Below are 20,819 nucleotides of genomic sequence, written 5' to 3'. Positions count from 1 at the left end.
TTCTTTGTCCTACTCGTGAACATTATTCCGTGCTCATGGTCCATCCTCTGGTGCATTCCAGCATTATCAGGGGAGGGGAGAATAAAGAAGAGCAAGGGAGAGGGAGAGAGGGAAGGAAGGAAGGAAGGAAGGAAGGAAGGAAGGAAGGAAGGAAGGAAGGAAGGAAGGAAGGAAGGAAGGACGGACGTGCAAACCTTCTCTCCAATTTTTTTCATTACATCCCTTTCATGTAAATGATACTGTCTTGGCTTTATAAATACCCACACTTACGTTACAGCTAGATCGGGTGTCAGCAACCTGTGGCTCCAGAGCCGCATGCGGCTCTTTGGGCCCTCGGCCATGGCTCCCTGTTGGGTGATCCCATCTCTCGCCCTCCCCTCCCAGTCACTCCTCGCCTGGCCTGAGAAGGTAAGGGCAATAGTGGGGGATAGAGAAGTGGCCGGGGCAAAGACAGAAAAATACAGAGAGAGCGGGAACGAGGGAGAGAGTGATGCCAAAAGGGTTTTGTGGTTCCTGGTGTTTTTTAACAACTGGTTCTCTGCCCTAATGACCGGCTTAATAGGCATGGCTAGGGGGTCATGTGTCTGGTGGAAATGAGTGAGGTTGAGTTGACCACGCCCAGCCAGGTTCTGTGGCGCCAAGTGTTTTCTATTCTGTGGGAAACGGGTCCAACTGGCTCTTTTGAGCGTTTAAGGTTGCCGACCCCTGAGCTGGATGCTTAAGCAAGTGTTCAGTAGAATGGGGAAGCTTACACAAGAAATTAACACAAGAAATTAGGCTGAGTCACAAGTTATACACATAGAGCAGCTCCACTGTTTTTTTTCAGGGTTTCTGAAGGCTCTTCGTGTCAAGGACAGGATTAGACCAGCTCCCCTGCCTCTTAGCCTTTCAGAGCAGTCAAAAAACTATTTTTATTGAATCACACACTAGCTGCCCAAGCAGGTTTTCGTGGACTAGAGTAATTATTTGACCAATTCTAGCCTGTTTTCATAGTATTCTAAATCTGGTTTTAACAGGGTGTTGTTGTTGGTTTTTTAATGCCTTCAAATTTGTCTGGACTCCTGGCACGGCTTGGATAACATCCCTGGAGTTTTCTTGGCAAGGCTTTTTCAGAAGTTGGTTGGCCCTCGCCTTCTCCTTCGCAGGGCTAAGAGGGAGGGACCGGTCCAAAGTCACGCAACTGGACTTTGTGCCTAAGGCAGGGCCATCAGTCTTGGTTTTCTGTCTTCTAATCCAGGGCCTTTGACCGCTACTTCAAACTGGCTGTCTGACAGTGCTTATACAGCAGTGGCCAAAATTGTGGAAACCTTTTGGGAAAAGTGTATTTTTGAGGTTTGATGGCTAATAACACCACTTTTTTATTTTTATTTTTTTGAGTTTCAAGATAATCCTATTCCACTGCTGGAATGGCCTGGGAATAGCCTAGACCAGGGGTAGTCAACCTTTTTATACCTACTGCCCACTTTTGTATCTCTGTTAGTAGTCTAACCACCCACTGGTTCCACAGTAATGCGCTGTGTATCATCGTCTGCGCATGCCTCTCGCACATCGTGGATTGGGTTTGGGGGGGTGTGCTGGCTACCAGCTCTGCTTGTCTGTTACAGCTGGGTGGTGTGGGGGGAGATGCGCGAGCTATTCTGGGACGAGGCTCTTTTGTTTGCGGTCGCACTATAGCGCCATTTAGTTTCACTTACGTAACGTGAACTAAACTTATGCGCGGACGATGCAAATAGTATATTTTCAGAAATTTAAATTGTCACGGGGAATTTTATGGAAACCTGATGAAAATATTTTTAAATAATGCTATGAAAAATTTTAAAAAGTCAATTAAATTAAAGAAAAAGGAAAGTGCTTCAGTGTTGGACAAAAATCCTACTGCCCACCATGAAAGCTGGAACACCCACTAGTGGGCGGTAGGGACCAGGTTGACTACCACTGGCCTAGACCTTCACACAATTGAAAATCTATGGAGCTGACTAAAGAAACTTGTTAGTCAGAAGCGACCCAGCAATAAAACCCAGTTAATATAAGCCATCATTCGATCTTGGTTTCACATTATAACTGCTGCAGAACTAAAAGACTTGGTTCACTCCATGGGAAGATGGAGGGCCGCGGTGTGGCTCAGGCTGTAAGAAGCCTGTTATTAAACACAGCTGCCTGCAATTACTGCAGGTTCAAGCCCCACCAGGTCCAAGGTTGACTCAGCCTTCTATCCTTTATAAGGTAGGTAAAATGAGGACCCAGATTGTTGGGGGGGCAATAAGTTGACTTTGTAAATATACAAATAGAATGAGACTATTGCCTTACACACTGTAAGCCACCCTGAGTCTTTGGAGAAGGGCGGGATATAAATGTAAACAAAAAAAAAATAGATGTTGTAAGGCCCTAATTTATGCTAAAGGTTACCCAACTAGGTATTAACTGATATGGTGATCATTTTTGTACATCTCGTTTTTTTCGAGGGTGATCATTTTTGTCTATCTCGTTTTTTCTACGTGTTTCACTTTTCTTCTTTGTACTGTGACTGCTATTTTAATAGCAAATCCTTCATAAAGGTTATTGCATTACATTCTTGATTAAATTATCTTTCCATTGATATATAATTTTATGGTATTACTCCAAAAAAAAAAAAGTGGTGTTCTTAGCTAGTTTTAGAAAATACACTTTTTCCCAAAAGGTTTCCACAATTTTGGCCACTACGATAATTGCCTTTCATTATTTCTGCCGGTTCTGTGGAGTGAAAGATTTCTAAGCGTGATTGCACGCTGGTAATTATTCACAAAACAGGACAGTTTGTTTCCTGAACATTTTCCCATGGGAAAAAAAAGCCAACCTGTGTATAAGAATAATAATAATAACAGAGTTGGAAGGGACCTTGGAGGTCTTCTAGTCCAACCCCCTGCCCAGTCAGGAAACCCTACACCATTTCAGACAAATGGATATCCAACATTTTCTTAAAAATTTTCAGTGTTGGAGCATTCACAACTTCTGCAGGCAAGTTGTTCCACTTATTAATTGTTCTAACTGTCAGGAAATTTCTCCTTAGTTCTAGGTTGCTTCTCTCCTTGATTAGTTTCCACCCATTGCTTCTTGTTCTACCCTCAGGTGCTTTGGAGAATAGTTTGACTCCCTCTTCTTTGTGGCAGCCCCTGAGATATTGGAAGACTGCTATCATGTCTCCCCTAGTCCTTCTTTTCATTAAACTAGGCATACCTAGTTCCTGCAACCGTTCTTCATATGTTTTAGCCTCCAGTCCCCTAATCATCTTTGTTGCTCTTCTCTGCACTCTTTCTAGAATCTCCACATCTTTTTTACATCATGGCAACCAAAACTGAATGCAATATTCCAAGTGTGGCTTTACCAAGGCATTATAAAGTGGTATTAATACTTCATGTGATCTTGATTCTATCCCTCCATACATTGTATGTATGTGGTCCATACATTTCTGGAAGCATATTTGCTGATATTTGGACTTCTGTTCCCGAACAAGACAGCACTTGGAATACTGCATCCGGTTTTGGTCACCATCCTACAAAAAAGATGTTGGGGCCAGTGATGGTATTCAGCCAGTTCTATCCGGTTCGGCAGAACCAGTAGTAGCGGCTGCGGGAGGCTCCGCCCACCCACCCAGACGTCATCACGTCCCATTTTGGACACTGCGCATGCGCGGAAGGCACATTTGCAAACAGGTAGCGAAGGTAAATGAATAGCACCCCTGGTTACGACTCTAAAGAGGGTGCAGAAAAGAGCAACAAAGATAATTAGTGGGCTGGAGGCAAAACTGTATGATGAACAATTGAGAGAATTAGGTGTGTCTAGTCTAAAAAGAGAAGGACCAGGGGTGACATGATAGCAGCGTTCCAATATCTCAGGGGCTGCCCCAAAGAAGAGGGAGTCAAGCTATTCTCCAAATCACCTGAGGGCAGGACAAGAAGAAATGGGTGGAAACTCATCAAGGAGAGAAGCAACCTAGAACTGAGGAGAAATTTCTTAACGATGGGACTAATCAGCTGATGGAATAGCTTGTCTTCAGAAGTTGTGGGTGCTCCAACACTGGAGGTTTTTAAGAAGAGAATGAACAGCCATTTGTCTGAAAAGATAAAGGGTTCCCTGCCTAAGCAGGGGGTTGGACTAGAAGACCTCCAAGGTCCCTTCCAATTGTATTCTTCCATATTCTGCAAGTTTCACTGGTGGTAAAACATGCTCGTAGTTTAAGGGGAAGTCACTCGTTTTGACCGAGGGAAGGGTCTTGTTTTCTCTTGTTTTCCTAGAGCTGAAATACAAGGAGACTCTGATGCACTTCGATTACTTTTGGCTTCGTGACCACTGCCGGTCGCCATCTTGCTACAACACCAAGACCAACCAACGCAGTCTGGATACGGCCAGTGTGGATCTCGCGATCAAGCCCCAGGCGGTACGAGTCGATGAGACCACTCTCTTTCTCACCTGTGAGTTTCTGGAGTTTTGGGTCTCCAAAGGCAGAGTGGGAGATAGTTCCGGAGATTGCTTCTTTCTGACATGGGGATGGAAAAGTCTGTCTTTTCTGTTTGTCTGTCTGTTTGTCTCCCTTTCCTCTCTCTCTCTCCCTCTCTTCTCTTTTTCCTGTCTCTCTCATCTCCCTCCTCTCTCTCTCCCTCTCTCCCTCTCTCTCCTTCTCTCCCTCCCTTTCCTCTCTCTCTCCTTTCTCTTTGCTCTGCTTCTCTTTTCCCTCCTCTCTCTCCCCTCTCTCTCCCCCTCTCCCTCTCTCTCCTTCTCTCCCTCCCTCTCTCTTTCCTCTCTCTTTGCTCTTTCTTCTCTCCTCCTCTCTCTCCTCCTCTCTCTCCCTCTCCCTCCCTCTCCTCTCACTTTGCCCTGTTTCTCCCCTCTCTTTCTCCCTCCCTCCATCTCCTCTCTTTCCCTCTTCCTCCCTGCCTCTGTCTCACCTCTCTCTTTTCTCTTTCTCCTCTCTCTGTCTCCTCTCTCTCTCCTCTCTCCTCTCTCTCTGTCTATGTCTGTGTGTTTATAGCAAAAGTAAAGCTGTTGGAACATTCAAATGTGCTTGGAAATTTTGTTCAAGATGAAAGTGGAGGGGAAAAAATACTCTAGTTGATGAATAATTTAGAGAAGGAATTATTCTGTTCCCATGGATTCTTTTCTTCCTTCTTTGGTCATTCAATTGACCCTGAACTCAGTAGTTTGTTTAGGGTCACATGGAACCCATAAAACAGATCTTCTGCAATCTCAGAGCTCCTGACTGGATGGGGCTAAGCGTTCTAGTTTTGGAGGATTTTGGAGAAGTCCATTGCACTCATTAAGCCCCCATCTCCCAGGTAAAGAATTGAGACCTTATCCTGCCCATTTTTGAAGGCCGTTCATGACAAAGCTTAGTGCAGGAATTACCTATTCCCAGTTCAACTGTACTTTTCTGGATTGTTTTTTTTCCCCCCCTTGTCTAGCAAACATAAATATTTGTGACATTTCAGATGTGGTTGAACTACAATTCCCAGCATCCTTAGGAAGCCTGTCCAATGTTAAAGGATGCTGGGTATTGTAGATCATTGTTAACAGAAGACCCAGTCAGGATGATGGACTAGCCTCCTAAATAGGTCCATCTGGCTCTACCAATGCTGGTCATACGACAAGCAGTGCAAATTTGGTTATTTCAGAGAGCTTTGGGAGAAAAAGCTGTAACATCAGGGCTGGGCTGCTGGGGGTTCGCAAGGGGTTCAGGAGAACCTTTAGCTAAGATTCTGTGCAGTTCGGAGAACCCTCAAATCCCACTCTTGGCTGGCCCTGCCCACCCTGCCCGCCCCTCCCAGGAGTCCCCAAGCGGCCCGTTTTGGATGCAGGTAAGTGCAAGGCGCGCGCGGAGACTCGGGGAGGAAGAAAAACAGGCCTACTGGGCGTTAGGGAAAAATGGGCCCGTTTCTGCCTCCAGAGGGCCTCCGGAGCCTGGGGAAGCCATTTTTGCCTTCACAGAGGCTCAAGAAAAGCCTCCGGAGCCCGGGGAGGGCAGAAATGCCCCCCACCATGGTGCAGGAGGCCGACTAGGCCACGCCCACTATGGCCACACCCACCTAGCAACCGGGCAGAGAAGCCCTTGCTAAAAAAAATTTAAACCCACCCCTTTGTAACATTGGTTGGTTTCTACCAGGAAAGACCCTTTAGTTTGGTTTGGTGTTTTGTTTTGTTTTTAATATTTTTATTTAACATTTTTTTAAAAAAACAAAAAGAGCTTTTAACACTTTTTTCTTTTCAACAGTTTCTCGTCGGCAACCAATACATATACATTTTTTTCTCCCTAATCCCAATGTATCTTTTATACATGTATTTCTAATATTAATGATTTTATTTACATTTGTACATATACATAAACGTGTACACAATTTCCTGACAACAATTTTTGTTTCCTCCTATTTGTTCTTATATTTCTCCTCCCATTTCAACCATTATTTAATCTTTCCTTGTCTTTTTTTTTTTTTCCTCCAACCATTTTTACTATTTCTCCCATACTAGGTAATATTCTGTTTCCTCTTTTTCTTTTTATCTCCTTCGTGAGCTGATTCATTTCTGCACATGCCAAAACTTTTCTAATCACATTATCTTCGGTTGGTATATTATTGTTTTTCCAATACTGTGCGTAAACTATTTGTGCTGCTGTAATTATATGAATAATTAAATACCGTATTTCTGTTTCATATGACCCTGAATGTATTCCTAGTAAAAAATGTTTCTGGCCTCATTTCTATGTTTTGTTTAATGATTTCTTCTAGTTGTGATTTAATTTTGTTCCAATATTGTTCCGCTTTGTGACAGGACCACCTGATTTGGTGTTCTTAACAAGGTTCCATCTTTTAACTGATTACTATAAACTGGTCCTGTCAAAGCTTGTTTTTCCCAGGTGTGTTAAAATATCAATGTCGACAAGTTTTGGTTAGCATAATCCACCAAATTCTGGAAAGTTGCTTTGAACTGGTTTATTATACAGGTAGTCCTCGACTCACAACCATTTATTTTGTGATCAAAGTTACGACGGGACTAAAACAAGCGACTTACGGATGTTTTTCAAACTAATCGTTGTAGCATCCTCATGTCACGTGATCAAAATCCAGACGCTTGACAACTGGTTCATATTTGTTTGTTTGTTTGTTTGTTTGTTTTGTTTGTTTACATTTATACCCCGCCCTTCTCCGAAGACTCAGGGCGGCTTACAATGTATAAGGCAATAGTCTCATTCTATTTGTATATTTTTTTACAAAGTCAACTTATTGCCCCCCCAACAATCTGGGTCCTCATTTTACCTACCTTAGAAAGGGTGGAAGGCTGAGTCAACCTTGGGCCGGGCTCGAACCTGCAGTAATTGCAGGCTCTGTGTTCTAATAACAGGCTTCTCTACTGCCTGAGCTATCCCGGCCCCTATTTATGACAGGTTGCAGTGTCCTGCGGGTCATGTGATCCGCTTTTGCGACCTCCTGACAAGCAAAGTCAACGGGGAATCCCGACGCACTTAACAACCCAGGTTACTAACTTATCAGCTGCAGTAATTCACTCAGGGGTGGGCTGCTGGGGGTTCGCAAGGGGTTCGGGAGAATCTCTAGCTAAGATTCTGTGCAGTTCAGAGAACCCCCAAATCCCACTCCTGGCTGGTCCTTCCCACCGCACCCTGCCCTTCCCAGGAGTCATGGCCCATTTTGGATGCAGGTAAGTGCAGGGCACATGCGGAAAACAGGCCGGTTTCCGAGCTCCAGAGGGCCTCCAGAGCCTGGGGAGGACATTTTCGCCCTCCCAGAGACTCGAGGAAGGCCTCCAGAGCCCGGAGAGGACAAAAACACACACACACACCCTTGGTGCAGGAGGCTGACTAGGCCACGCCCACCCAGCAACCTAGCAGAGAACTCCTTGCTAACAATTTTGAAGCCCACTCCTGCTGTCTTATCACTAACAAATACCATGGAAGAAAGGGCCAACATAATTTTTGGCTGGGTTTACACTGTGTGCTAATCCATAGTTTGTCTTAACTGTAGTGTGGTTTTTTTTTAACAATCCAAAATGTGCTAACCTAGTTTACAAGGGCTACTAACCTAGTGTCAGGGTTCCAAGGAACACCCCCAACGAAATAAAGCTCTGAGGCTTGAGGTTCCTCAAAGTTCCAATTTATTAGAGATGTCATGTTGGCATGGCTGGGAAAACCTGAAACTGAAAGCTTCCAGGTTTTCCACACCCAGTTGACAGTTCACAGCCCTGCCCCACACCCACAAGTTCATCACATTGTCCAATCAACTCTTCACACTCAATTGGATACAATCTTCAGGCAGTCTCCATCAGACGCAGGCAAAAGTCCTTGAATCCGGAATGTTGTTATGACTAACTTTCTACTGCTCCAACAACAACAACCCCCTCCCAACTTCCCCAGCTAAAATACGTGGCAGTTAAGAAGCAAAAAAGAAAATTGCCTTCCAAAACTGAAACTTAAGTTTACAAGAAGCAAAACCAACCCCACTTGAGAACTTAGTCGTACGACACTCATGTTTTGAAGAACCTTCCGATAACCCTGTCTGTCTCCCTATCACCACCAGGGCCAGATGGCCACGTGACCAAGTATGGCCTGGAGTGGCTGCTGATGAACAGCTACGAGGGACAGAAGCATCAGGTCATGCAACCCCGGATCCTGTGGAACGCCGAAATTTACCAGGAAGCTCAAGTGCCTTCGGTCAACTACCACAGTTTCTTGGAAACCAACGAGGGGCTGAGAGAATTCCTGCAGAACTTCCTGCTATACGGCATTGCATTCGTGGAAAACGTTCCCCCAACCAAAGAAGACACGGAGATCATAGCAGAGAGGATTAGTTTGATCAGGTAACTACGAAACCTTGGAGGAAGCGTTCCTCTTGGTTTTGTCCCTTCTCTTTTCGTTTTGAGACCTTTCCCTTGGATTAAAATGGGATTAAAGTATTAAATGTTGAATCTGGGATCACAGGCAGGTCAAGCACTTTGGGTTGTGAGTTAGTTCCCTAATACAGATCGTCCTTGACTTACGACCATAATTCAATCAGAATAGAGCTGGAAGGGACCTTGGAGGTCTTCTAGTCCAGCCCCCTGCTCAAACAGGAGACCCTACACCATTTCAGACCAGTGGTTGTCCAGTCTCTTCTTAAAAACCTCCAGTGATGGAGCACACTTCACAACTTCTGAAGGCAAGCTGTTCCACTGGTTCATTGTCCTCACGGTCAGGAAGTTTCTCCTTAATTCCAAGTTGCTTCTCTCTTTGATTAGTTTCCATCCATTGTTTCTTGTCCTGCCTTCCGGTGCTTTGGAGAATAATTTGACTCCCTCTTTTTGTGGCAGCCCTTCAAATACTGGAATACTGCTATCCCTCACATCCTGGACATAAACTGTTTCAACTCCTACCCTCAAAACGAGGCTATAGAGCACTGCATACCAGAACAACTAGACACAAGAACAGTTTTTTCCCGAAGGCCATCGCTCTGCTAAACAATTAATTCCCTCAACACTGTCAAACTATTTACTAAATCTGCACTACTATTAATCTTCTCATCGTTCCCATCACCCATCTCTTTCCACTTATGACTGTATGACTGTAACTTTGTTGCTGGCAATCCTTATGATTTATATTGATATATTGACCATCATTTGTGTTGTAAATGTTGTACCTTGATGAACATATCTTTTCTTTTATGTACACTGAGAGCATATGCACCAAGACAAATTCCTTGTGTGTCCAATCACACTTGGCCAATAAAAATTCTATTCTATTCTATTCTATTCTATTCTATTCTATTCTATTCTATCATGTCATTCCTAATTGTTCTTTTCTTTAGACTAGCCAAACCCAAAACCTGCAGTCGTTCTTCATATGGCTTAGTCTCCAGGCCTTTGGTCATCTTAGTTGCTCTTCTCTGAACTTTTTAATTCTCTGCTTGAATTTGCTGAGCAAAAATATGAGAGTTCCTCCCCAAGATAGTCTTACTGCACTCTTTTCTTCCTGGTGTCCTATCTTGAAATGATTCTGCCTCTAGAAAGCAGGTATTTTTCCCTTCTGAATTTTCCCCTATGCAGATTGCCTCCTGTAGTATATCTGTCCCATCAATTGCCTCTAGAGTCTCTTCTTGAATTATAAAGGTAAAGGTTCCCCTCGCACATATGAGCTAGTCATTCCCGACTCTAGGGGGCGGTGCTCATCTCCGTTTCAAAGCCAAAGAGCCAGCGCTTTCCGAAGACTAAACGCTGAAGGCGCACAGAATACTGTTACCTTCCCACCAAAGGTGGTCCCTATTTTTCTACGTGCTTTCGAACTGCTAGGTTGGCAGAAGCTGGGACAAGTAACGGGAGCTCAGCCCCGTTATGCGGCACCAGGGATTCGAACCACCAACCTTTCGATCGGCAAGCTCAGCTCTTAGCCACTGAGCCACTGCGTCCCCTTCAATTATAGCCGTGTTATTTCTTCACAGCTTAAATATACTGCCAGGTTTGTTTGTTTCTTCTGCTAAGATATTAAGGTCTACCGTTTGCAAGGCTAGTAATGCGCGGTTCTAGTGAAAAATCCAGTTTTTCTGAAAGATCTTGAGCTAAAGAGAAAAGAAGCGAGAGCTTGCGGCAGGGTGGGAATGTTTTAGTGGTTGAGGCAAGCCCTATTTCCTGTTTTGACAGAGCAGATTGAAAGGGCAGCCTCAGTCCTGGGAGATCTGAAGATCAAAACAGTTTTCTCTGCTCGGGTGGAAAGGGCAAAGCAACACAGCTCACCCATCTAATTAAAATTAAATTGCCAGGCTGACCTTGAACTGACCAGGCGTCTTAAGAAAAAGGGATTTTGCAGTGATTCCTTGCTCCTTTCTTCCTTCCTTTCTTTTTGTCCTTGTCTGCCCAGCTTGCTTAACCCTTAGGCTAAATTATTTTTGGAAAAAAAAATAATCTGGGAATTTCCAAAAGGCATCACGCTGGGATTGAACGCAAATGTTTTGCTTCTCCAAGTTCATGACCGTTTTCTTGTCAAATATCTCAGTTGATTCCAGGAGATTGCAGTGGAGTTCTGTGAGATGTAGAGCTTACACCTGATTTAAAAAAAAAAAATTACCCCTTGCATTTAAATGAAAGATGACTCTGATTTGCAAACAACTTACATGTAAAGGATTAGTAAAAAAAAGAAAAAGAAAGAAAAAGCATTTAAATAGCAATGAATAGTATTTTTCAGAGTATAAGGTGCACCTTTTTCCCCCAAAAAAGAGGGTGAAAGTCTTAATACTTAGGCAAGAAAAACCCAAAGTAAACATATAGACTGGGTGAAACCAGGCTTAATAGCAGGAACTGTGAGTGGGATCTTGGAATCTTGTGGACAACCAGCTAAATATGAGCTAACAGTGTGCAGTGGCGGTCAAAAAAGCCAATTAACGGAGTGATACAATCAAGTTCAAGTGAGATACTAATACCACTCTCTCAAGCCTTAGTAAGACCACACCTAGAGTACTGCATCCAGTTTTGGTCCCCACACTATAAAAAAGATGTTGAGACTCTAGAAAGAGTGAAGAGAAGAACAACCAAAATGATTAGGGGACCGGAGATAAAAACATATGAAGAACGGTTGCAGGAACTGGGCCTGGCTAGTCTAGTGAAGAGAAGGACCAAGGGAGACAGGATAGCATCTTCCAATATTTGAGAGTCTGCCATAGAGAGGAAGGGGGTCAAGGTATTTTCCAAAGCACCTGAAGGCCAGACAAGGAATAATGGATGGAAACTGAACAAGGAGAGATTCAACCTAGAAATAAGGAGAAGTTTTCTGACAGTGAGAACAATCAACCCGTGGAACAGAAGTTGCCTTCAGAAATTGGGGGAGCTTCATCCCTGGAAGCTTTCAAGAAGGGACTAGACTGCCATCGGTCAGAAATGGTGTAGGGTCTCCTGCTTGGGTGGGGGGGTTGGAGTAGATGACCTACGAGATCCCTTCCAACTCTGTTCATCTGTAAAACTCAGGGTTGGTTTTCTCTCTGTTTCTTGGCCTCCTTCTCTCATTTTCTTTTCTCTCCTTTTCTAGAGAAACTATTTACGGCAGGATGTGGTATTTCACCTCTGACTTCTCCCGCGGAGACACCGCTTACACCAAACTGGCTTTGGACCGTCATACAGATACCACTTACTTTCAGGAACCTTGTGGGTATGAGCCAATTTGCCAAAGAGGCAGAAACCCCACGAATAAGATGACTGTAGCTGGTGGTAGGGGCCATTCGAACCCAGTTTCCCGCAGGGCCTTTCCTACTTGAGCAAAATCGCTCATGGCTTGGTACTGGAACCTCAGAATGTTTTGCACACCTCAAACTGAATCATACGGGTACTGCGTATTTTGTGGAGCCCTTGAGCTTAGGTGGTTTCCTTGCAGATGTTTCATTCTCGAACTAGGTAACCCCATCAGTGCTGGAAGGCAGCGAGGTTTGCTTTCAGGTCGCATACAAGCGGCTTGATCTTAGGGGTGAAATTCACCTCCCTTCCCTACCGGTTTGCAAATTTGTGCACGCCATTGTCTGCGCATGCGCAAAGCCTTCTGGTAGCGGCGGTTGCAGGAGGCTCCGCCCACCCATGCGGACATCATGATGTTGCTTTTCTATGATGATTTTAAGCCTCTGCGCATCGCATGAGCAGAGGCTTAAAATCATTGCAAAAAAGCAACGTCATGACGTCCTTGCAGGTAGACGGAGCTTCCCATATCTGCCGCTACCGGTTCATCCAAGCCGGAGAGAACCGGCTGAATTTCATCCCTGCTTGATCTGACATTGGTAGTTCTTTGATGGGGTATTGTTTACTGCCTGATTGTTGGTCTGGTACTGTTGATCTAGTATTAATCAACATCCGGAGAAGCAGAGATTAATTCTTTATTTATTTATTCGATTTCTATGCCCACCCATCTCTGTCAATGACTCTGAGTGGATCTTGCTTAATGACCCAGGTGATTCACGCCAAGAGCAACGCTAGACCAACTCAGGCAAACAATCAAACAGTAAACAACAGCTTCATCAAAAAACCACCAAGAACATTCCCACCAACAGAGGCTTAGCAACGGAAGTGTTGGAATCAGTTGTGGTTGTGAGTCCAGGATGACCCATACGGCATCTACAGAGGTCACGCAATCACTGATATACAACACTAATAAAGCACATTAGACGTACAAACACAAATATAAGTTTAAATGGAGCATCGGCAAAATATATGTACCTAAATGTATGGACAATACAATGGACGAGAGAATAAAATAGAAGAGAAGAGAAGAAAGAAGAGAAGAGAAGAGAAAAGAACAACAAAGTTGGAAGAGACCTCGGAGGTCTTCTAGTCTAACCCCTTGCTCAGGCAGGAAAGCCTATCCCATTTTAGACAAATTATAAATAAGAGAAAGTTCAGACATATTAAAAACAAAAATTGCCATAATATGGCACCATAGAATCGCAGTAGGATAGATGTTATAGTCAATATAAGTTAGATGGGTGGAAGATAGATAGATAGATAGATAGATAGATAGATAGATAGATAGATAGATAGATAGATAGATAGATAGATAGGGATGGATGGATGGATGGACGGATGGATGGATGGATGGATGGATGATAGGCAGACAGGCAGACAGAGAGACTCAATACATCAAAGGAAGCTGAGCCCTCTAACTTCTAATTCCAATGTGGAATAAAATACCAGAGTGGAGAGATCATCAGTCTAGTGTTTCTAGATTTATTTTTTATTTATTTTTATTTTATTTTATTTGTCACAACAGTATATATAAGTATAAGCATGAAATAACCATACGAATTGGATACAATCAAAGGGAACATTAGGACAGGAACGGTAGGCACGCTGGTGCTCTTATGCACGCCCCTTACAGACCTCTTAGGAATGGGGTGAGGTCAATAGTAGATAGTTTTTGGTTAAAGATTCTGGGAAGAGGCCACGGAGTCAGGTAGTGCATTCCAGGCATTAACAATTCTGTTACTGAAGTCATATTTTCTACAATCAAGATTGGAGTGGTTCACATTAAGCTTAAATCCCTACAAAGAAATAGCTAGAATAATTTTTTTTAAAAGGATCTTTGGAGCAATTTAGTCCATTTCTGGTTTCTGTCCCTTCCAGGCTTCCATTCCTGCAACTAATTGAGTGTTTCTTCTCAGCATCCAGTTATTCCACTGCCTGCGGCATGAAGGCACGGGGGGCCGGACACTTCTGGTGGATGGTTTCTATGCCGCAGAACAAGTGCTCCAGCGAGCCCCAGAGGACTTTGAGCTTCTCACGAAGGTGCCACTGAAGCACGAATACATCGAGAACATGGGAAGCTGCCGCAACCACATGATTGGGGTTGGGCCTGTCTTGAATATCTACCCCTGGAACAAGGAGCTCTACCTGATCAGGTGAGGCAGATGGCCTTCTGCTGAGACTTGCCTTCATAGGGACATCGCCCCTTTAAGCCAGTGGTCCTCAACCTTTCTGGCTTTGGAGGGAGAGGATCAGAGCAACCTGGGAGCTCCGAGGGGGAAGTGGGAATGGAGCTGGCAGAGAGAGAGAGAGACAGAAGCAGAGCCTGGGCCGTCTGTCAGCCCTCAGATGGAGAGTCAACAGCTCCCAGGTCTGCAGGTGGCTGATGAAAAAGAGGAGGAACAGCTGGGTCCAGTGCCTGACGCGTGACTGCGCAGAAGGCAGAGGAGAGGAGAGCAGTGGAAATCTGTGGGCCGGTCCTTGGGCCGGAAGAGCCACTGCTGCTAGCGAAGCCCCACCCTAGCTCTGGGGATAAAAGGCAGGGGGCGGAGATGAATAGATGTGGCAGACAGACAGACTTGTTAGCCTGCATTGAGAGAGAAACTTTTTGCCAGGGCTGATGCTGATGCTGCCAATAAAGGAATCTTTGAGTTAACGTCAGAGGGTTTGTCGTGTTTGGGGAGCTGAGTCAGAAGAACCTCTTGTAGATTGTTAACCATGGCTTATGGATTGCTACCTATGAACCTGCTTCACAGTGGCTTAAGCCATCCCAGAGCTCCAGGGGACTGACTATAATGTATAAAACCGGATCGATCGTGGTTGGCCAATGATGATTAAAGCTATTTCTTTGTAGGGATTCAGCAACAGGTAGTTCTCGCTAGTAGGGACCCTTCCAACCAAATGCATTTGACTAGTCTTCTGTTTCTTCTTCAGGTACAATAATTACGACCGAGCTGTCATTAACACAGTGCCTCATGACATTGTGCACCGTTGGTATATTGCACACCGCACACTCACCACTGAGTTACGGAGGCCCGAGAACGAGCTCTGGGTCAAACTGAAACCAGGCAAAGTAAGTTAGAAGTTGGTTTGATGGGAGAAGCTGACTTAAGACCCATTTGAGCCCTTAAAACTCCTGATACCCTTCCCTCCGCCAAAACACCAGGTTGCTACCCTGCTTACTTTTGGAGTACAACCTTCAACGTACCACTTTCTCACACCCACAACTGTTGCAGCATATCTGTTGTTGCATGAGCAAAATCCAGGTGCTTGGTAACTGGCATGTACTGTATGAGGGTTGCAGTGTCCCGCGTTCACATGTGTTGTGGTCTGCCAGCAGCCTGCGGAGCTGGCAACGGAGTTGGACAGCGATGAGGCTGAGGAAGAGCGTGGGCCAGTCCTGGAGGCTGGGGAAGGCCCGGATGAGGGTTCTGCATCGGAGGCTGAGGTGGGGCCAGGGCCATCGGGGAGTGAGGTGCGGACTACAGAGCCTCCAGAGGCTGACAGTAGTGAGGCAGAGGAACAGGAGAAGCCTGTTCCTAATGCACGCATGAGAAGAGCTGCCAGAAGGCAAGAGCAGCTCAAGCAAAGAGGACGACTCAGGAGTAGGGCCAAGAGATGATTGGCCCCTCCCATAAGGCTTAAAAGACCAGCAACGGTGTTTGGGTTTTGCCGGAAAACAACGTTGATAGCTTTGTCTTGTTGCATTTATTTTGTATTGGTGTCTTCTGAACGTTTGCCAAGAAAGGCCTTTGACTTTGGGACAATGCCAACCGTCATAAATGTGAATTGTCAAGCATCCGAATTTAGATCATGTGACCTTGAGGGAATGCTGCGATGACAGTCATCAGTGTGAAAAATGGCCATAAGTCACTTTTTTCAGTGCATTGTAACTTCAAATTGTCACTAAATGAATGTGGTAAGGCAAGGATTATACATCGCTTTCTTCACTTTGCTTCTCTTCATTCCTTCTGCAGGCCCTCTTCGTGGACAATTGGAGAGTGCTGCATGGCCGAGAATCTTTCACGGGATATCGCCAGCTCTGTGGTTGCTACCTCACAAGAGATGATGTGCTAAACACAGCCCGTTTCCTTGGACTTCAAGCCTAGGGTGGCTTGGACCTCTGGTGGTCAACAGCTGCTGATTCAAGAATGGAGAGAAAAAAGTGTATACCTCACAGACCTGGCCTCCTGTCCCAAGAGAGAGGAGAAGTCCTCTCAGCATTATTTGAGGTCCATCAAACGTTGTCTACCGCCTTTTCTTCATTCTCCCCATTCTAAACTCTCTGGTTGGTTCTCCTTGGTTTCCAAAGCCAGCCCATTGGCTCAACTCAGGACAGATGGACTTGGCAACCATGTAAGAGACCTGTTCTGACCTCCAAGGTGCTACCTCTTGTGCCTTTTGCTATTGAAAGCAGCTCTGTTCTCCCGTTTACTGGACGTCCATTGTTGAAAACTTGAGTCTCGAAGAACATTGAGCTAGTTCATTGGCAAGACATGTTTCTTGGCGTTCCAGCCTTTTGAGACCTCCAAAGTAGACGGCTACCCAATGTTTTAAGGTTCTGCTTCTCCGTGTCTCTTCTCTTTCCTGCCGGCTGGTGATATTAAGCTTGCCATGTGATGGGAGAGTTGCTTCAGAAACCCTTACAGCAGGAGGAAGGAAGAAAACACACAGATCTGGGGAAGGAAGACAATATTAAGTCCTGATTTCCCAGCACTGTAAAAAAAAAATGATAACAATATAACTATAGCACTGTGTTTCCTTCCAGTTTACTCTGTTGTCTGTTCTTCATCTCGGTCATCGCTTCAACTTTCTCCAGAATTTCTTTGCTGTCCATTCTATGTTGGGAGGAAGCACAATCCCATAATTTCCTCGCTTTGTTTCTTTCCTCTGAAGGACTTTATTTTTAGAGACAGCAAGAGGCCATGATACCTCTCAGAAGCTGGAAGCCGCCAACCCTAGTTCTGAACTAAAGCTCCAACAAGCAGAGAGAGAGAGAGAGAGAGAGAGAGAAGGCACTTGATGATTCCTCTTAGCTAGTTATGGCATGTTTCGCTTTGACTGGGCTTCTCGGCCCTGGGCTCTTTTAGGCTCTTCAAGAAGAAAAGCACGTGGGGCCTTTAGCTGAAACTGAGATGATTGGGTCAAAGATCTGACTGCTTCTGCGATCTGCTCTTATCCCCAGACCCTTAGGAACGAGCTCCTCGATTAGGAATGAAGAGCTCTACCGTGTTTCCCCGAAAATAAGACCCTGTCTTTAGTGGTGAAATGTAAAATTTGTTACTACTGGTTCTGTGGGCGTGGCTTGGTGGGGCGGGGTGTAATGTGACTGGGTGGGCGTGGCCAACTCTTTTTTTTTTTTTTACTTTTAAAAGCATTTTTTTGGCCAAAGAGGTTGTAAAAAAATGCTTTTAAATGGCTCTGGCGATCCCAGCTGAGTTGCCTGATCGTCAGAGGAGCCTTTTATTTTTTTTATTTTTAAAATTTTTTATTTCTATTTTCCAACATCATATTTATGTACAAACTATTATCCATCATTAATCATTAATTTTTATTTATTACTGATTCAGGCCTGCCCGACTGCCACTCCCTTTCTTCACAACCTCCCTCTACCCTCTACTACTTTCCCCTCCTTCATCTCCTTCACTTTACTACTTCCTCTCCTCCTTCTCCACTCCTCCCTTCTTCCACCCTATCTAACCTTCTTATTCCCCTCCTCCTTCTCAACTCTTTCCTACCTACTTTCTTCCCTCCTTCTACTCCTCTCTCCTTTTCTTTCTGAAATGGCAGTCGAGCAGCCCCAATATCATTTTAAATTTTAATTTCATATCTTCAAACATTACTGTACATTAATAACCAATACATGTATTATTTCCCCTTCCCCTCCTCCCTTCCCCCAGACTTCCCAGAGCAAATACTGGGTATTATGACCAACAATCACAAGCTAAAATATACAAAATATACATAAACTCCCACCCTCAAAAATTTAAAACTCTAAATCCCCTCACAATAAAAATAAAGAGATAAGAAAGAATAAGAAAAAAGAAAAAAGACAAGAAACAGTACCAACTTCACATATTACTTCTTCTTACAATCCATTTTTAAAATTGATCCATCAGAGGAGCCTTTTAAAAGCATTTTTTACAACCTTTTCAGTCAAAGAGGTTGTAGAAAAAGCTTTTAAAAGTAAAAAAAAAAAGTTGGCCACGCCCACCCAGTCACATTAACAACCCCCTCCCCCCAAGCCATGCCCGCAGAACCGGTAGTAACAAATTTTACATTTCGCCACTGGTTTGCACCCCTGCCATCAGCAGAAAGAGACTCCGGTTCCTACCGCATCTCTTGAGCAAGATCCAATAGGTATGCCCAGAACTTTTATAGGAAGCCAAGATGTACCACACCGTGGAAGAACAGTACCTACAAGAAGTAGCCAAAGTAGCCCTTTTTGCCTTCAAACCAAATAAGAAATACCTTGCCTTCTTTGGACCGGAAGCCGACATTTTCATGATTTATAATGGAGGATGAAACGCTTCGCCACAACTTGAGATGCAAATTCTGCAGCTAGCTGGCTCTTCCTGTGCCAAAACTTCGAAACTAATCTGCATGAGTTTAGGCGCAGAAGGAGCGGTGGGTGGGTGGGTTCTACCCACAAGGGGGTCGCGGTAGACTCCATGAACAACGAAAGAAATCTTTGTTCATGGTTGTCCTTGCCAAGCTCGGACAGCCTTGGTTGAACCTGTTGGCTCTCATTGGAACCTTTCTGCTAATTAAGGAAAATCAACCCTCTTTCCTATAGTACGTTCAGAGCTGAGCACTTGATGCAGGGGTGAAGTGTAAAATTTGTTGCTACCAGTTCTGTGGGCGTGGCTTGGTGGGGGAGGTAATGTGACTAAGTGGGCGTGGCCAACTTTTTTTGTACTTTTAAAAGCATTTTTTTCTACAACCTCTTGTAAAAAAAAATGCTTTTAAAAGGCTCTGGCGATCCCAGCTGAGTTGCCTGATCATCAGAGGCTTTTGTAAAAGCAATTTTATTTTATTTTTGCCTTTAAAAGAAAAAAAAGCCTCTGACGATCAGGCAACTCAGCTGGGATCGCCAGAACCTTTTAAAAGCATTTTTTCTACAACCTCTTTGACTGAAGAGGTTTTAAAAGGCTCTGACAATCCCAGCTGAGCCGTGCGATCATCAGAGGCTTGTTTTTTTTTACTTTTAAAAGCATTTTTTTGGCCGAAGAAAAAATGCTTTTAAAAGTTAAAAAAAAACCCTCTGATGATCACATGGCTCAGCTGGGCATGGGGGGAGGGGCAGGGATTTTTGCTCCCGGTTTTCCGAACCACCCACCGCCATCGCTACCGGATTGGGTGATCAGGTCTGAACCGGGAGCATTTCACCCCTGACTTGATCCCTTTCAGTTAAACAAGTTTTTTTTTGTCCTCCTAGAATTATATTGAACATACAACGCTTCTGAGGAGGAAAATCTAGAAAAGGAACTTTTGCAGTTCTTATATACACCGTTTTCCTTGGATGGGTGTTCTGTTCTTCGCAGCTTTCAAATTAAAATAGCAGGAAAACTGGCAAAATTCTCCCAAGTCTAGAAGGATACAGTTTTGACTCTCGTTAAACTGCAGAAGTCGTAATTTGAACTACAACATTTCCTGTCTTAAATAGGGGAGCAGGAGAGAGAATCCAAGGAACTAGAATACTATGTGAACATCAGCAATTTTAGGTCTAGTTGAATATTCTCCCTGAGATGCTCATGTTCTTTAAGGAATGCATTTTAGGTTTGCTTGTTCAGTGAAACAGTATTTTATCTCATGACCTCCAAGCTGTTGTCTGAAGTCATTTTCCCCAGCTATTGTTTGGCTCATTGAGTTGATGTTCTTTGCACGAACCAGATCGGTATTTCCTTCTCTCCTTTCTTACCTGTAGTTTTGGACTTTGTTTTAACTTGATTGATGTAGTAGTAGCACTTTTTCCTCTTAAACACTCCTAAGGACTTCTTTTAGGCAACTTTCAGTTTTTAGCAGAAGGTATTTGGTACGGTGGCGCAGTGGTTAAAGTGGAATACTGCTGCCTGCCGGCTGCCTGCAATTTGGCAATTCGAATCTCACCAGGCTCAAGGTTGACTCAGCCTTCCATCCTTACAAGGTCGGTAAAATGAGGACCCAGATTGTTGCTTAGAGAGGGCTGTACAGCACTGTGAAGCGGTATATAAGTCTAAGTGCTATTGCTAATACAATTGTCCGTCCCTCCTTCCTTCCTTCCTTCCTCCCTCCCTCCCTCCCTCCCTCCCTCCCACTCCCCTTCCCTTCCCTATCTATCTATCCATCATCCATCCCAGCTCAAGGTTGACTCAGCCTTCCATCCTTTCGAGGTGGGTAAAATGAGGACCCCAGATTGTTGGGGGCAATATGATGAGTCTGTAAACCGCTTAGCGAGGGCTGTAGAGCACTGTGAAGCGATGCTATTGCTGTTGCCATTTCTAACTTGATTTTCTTAACACTATGAGTTTCATGACCCAGTAGGATGCACCGGATGTAGAGGTGGTGCAGATACAGTCTTTGGATCAAGACACCTTCTACGGCTGTCTGGTATTTATTAG

General features: G+C 44.4%; 1 protein-coding gene across 3 annotated transcripts in view; it reads left to right on the top strand.

Annotated features, from left to right (window-relative positions):
* Nucleotides 1–18,079, top strand: part of TMLHE (trimethyllysine hydroxylase, epsilon) — a 41,516-nt gene extending 23,437 nt beyond the window's left edge. For all 3 annotated transcript variants that reach the window (XM_058197176.1, XM_058197175.1, XM_058197177.1), the window contains exons 3-8: nt 4,272–4,448; nt 8,556–8,835; nt 12,026–12,145; nt 14,139–14,375; nt 15,154–15,292; nt 16,197–18,079. In XM_058197176.1, coding sequence (XP_058053159.1) covers nt 4,272–4,448; nt 8,556–8,835; nt 12,026–12,145; nt 14,139–14,375; nt 15,154–15,292; nt 16,197–16,328 — 1,085 coding nt within the window. In that variant the 3' untranslated portion in view covers nt 16,329–18,079. The remainder of the gene's footprint in view (nt 1–4,271; nt 4,449–8,555; nt 8,836–12,025; nt 12,146–14,138; nt 14,376–15,153; nt 15,293–16,196) is intronic.
* Nucleotides 18,080–20,819: the final 2,740 nt, after the last annotated feature.

This window comes from Ahaetulla prasina, chromosome 11 (assembly GCF_028640845.1).
Source record: "Ahaetulla prasina isolate Xishuangbanna chromosome 11, ASM2864084v1, whole genome shotgun sequence".
Lineage (NCBI taxonomy): Eukaryota > Metazoa > Chordata > Lepidosauria > Squamata > Colubridae > Ahaetulla > Ahaetulla prasina.
Note: the sequence above shows the minus strand (reverse complement) of the source record. Positions and strands in the feature narration are given on the sequence as shown.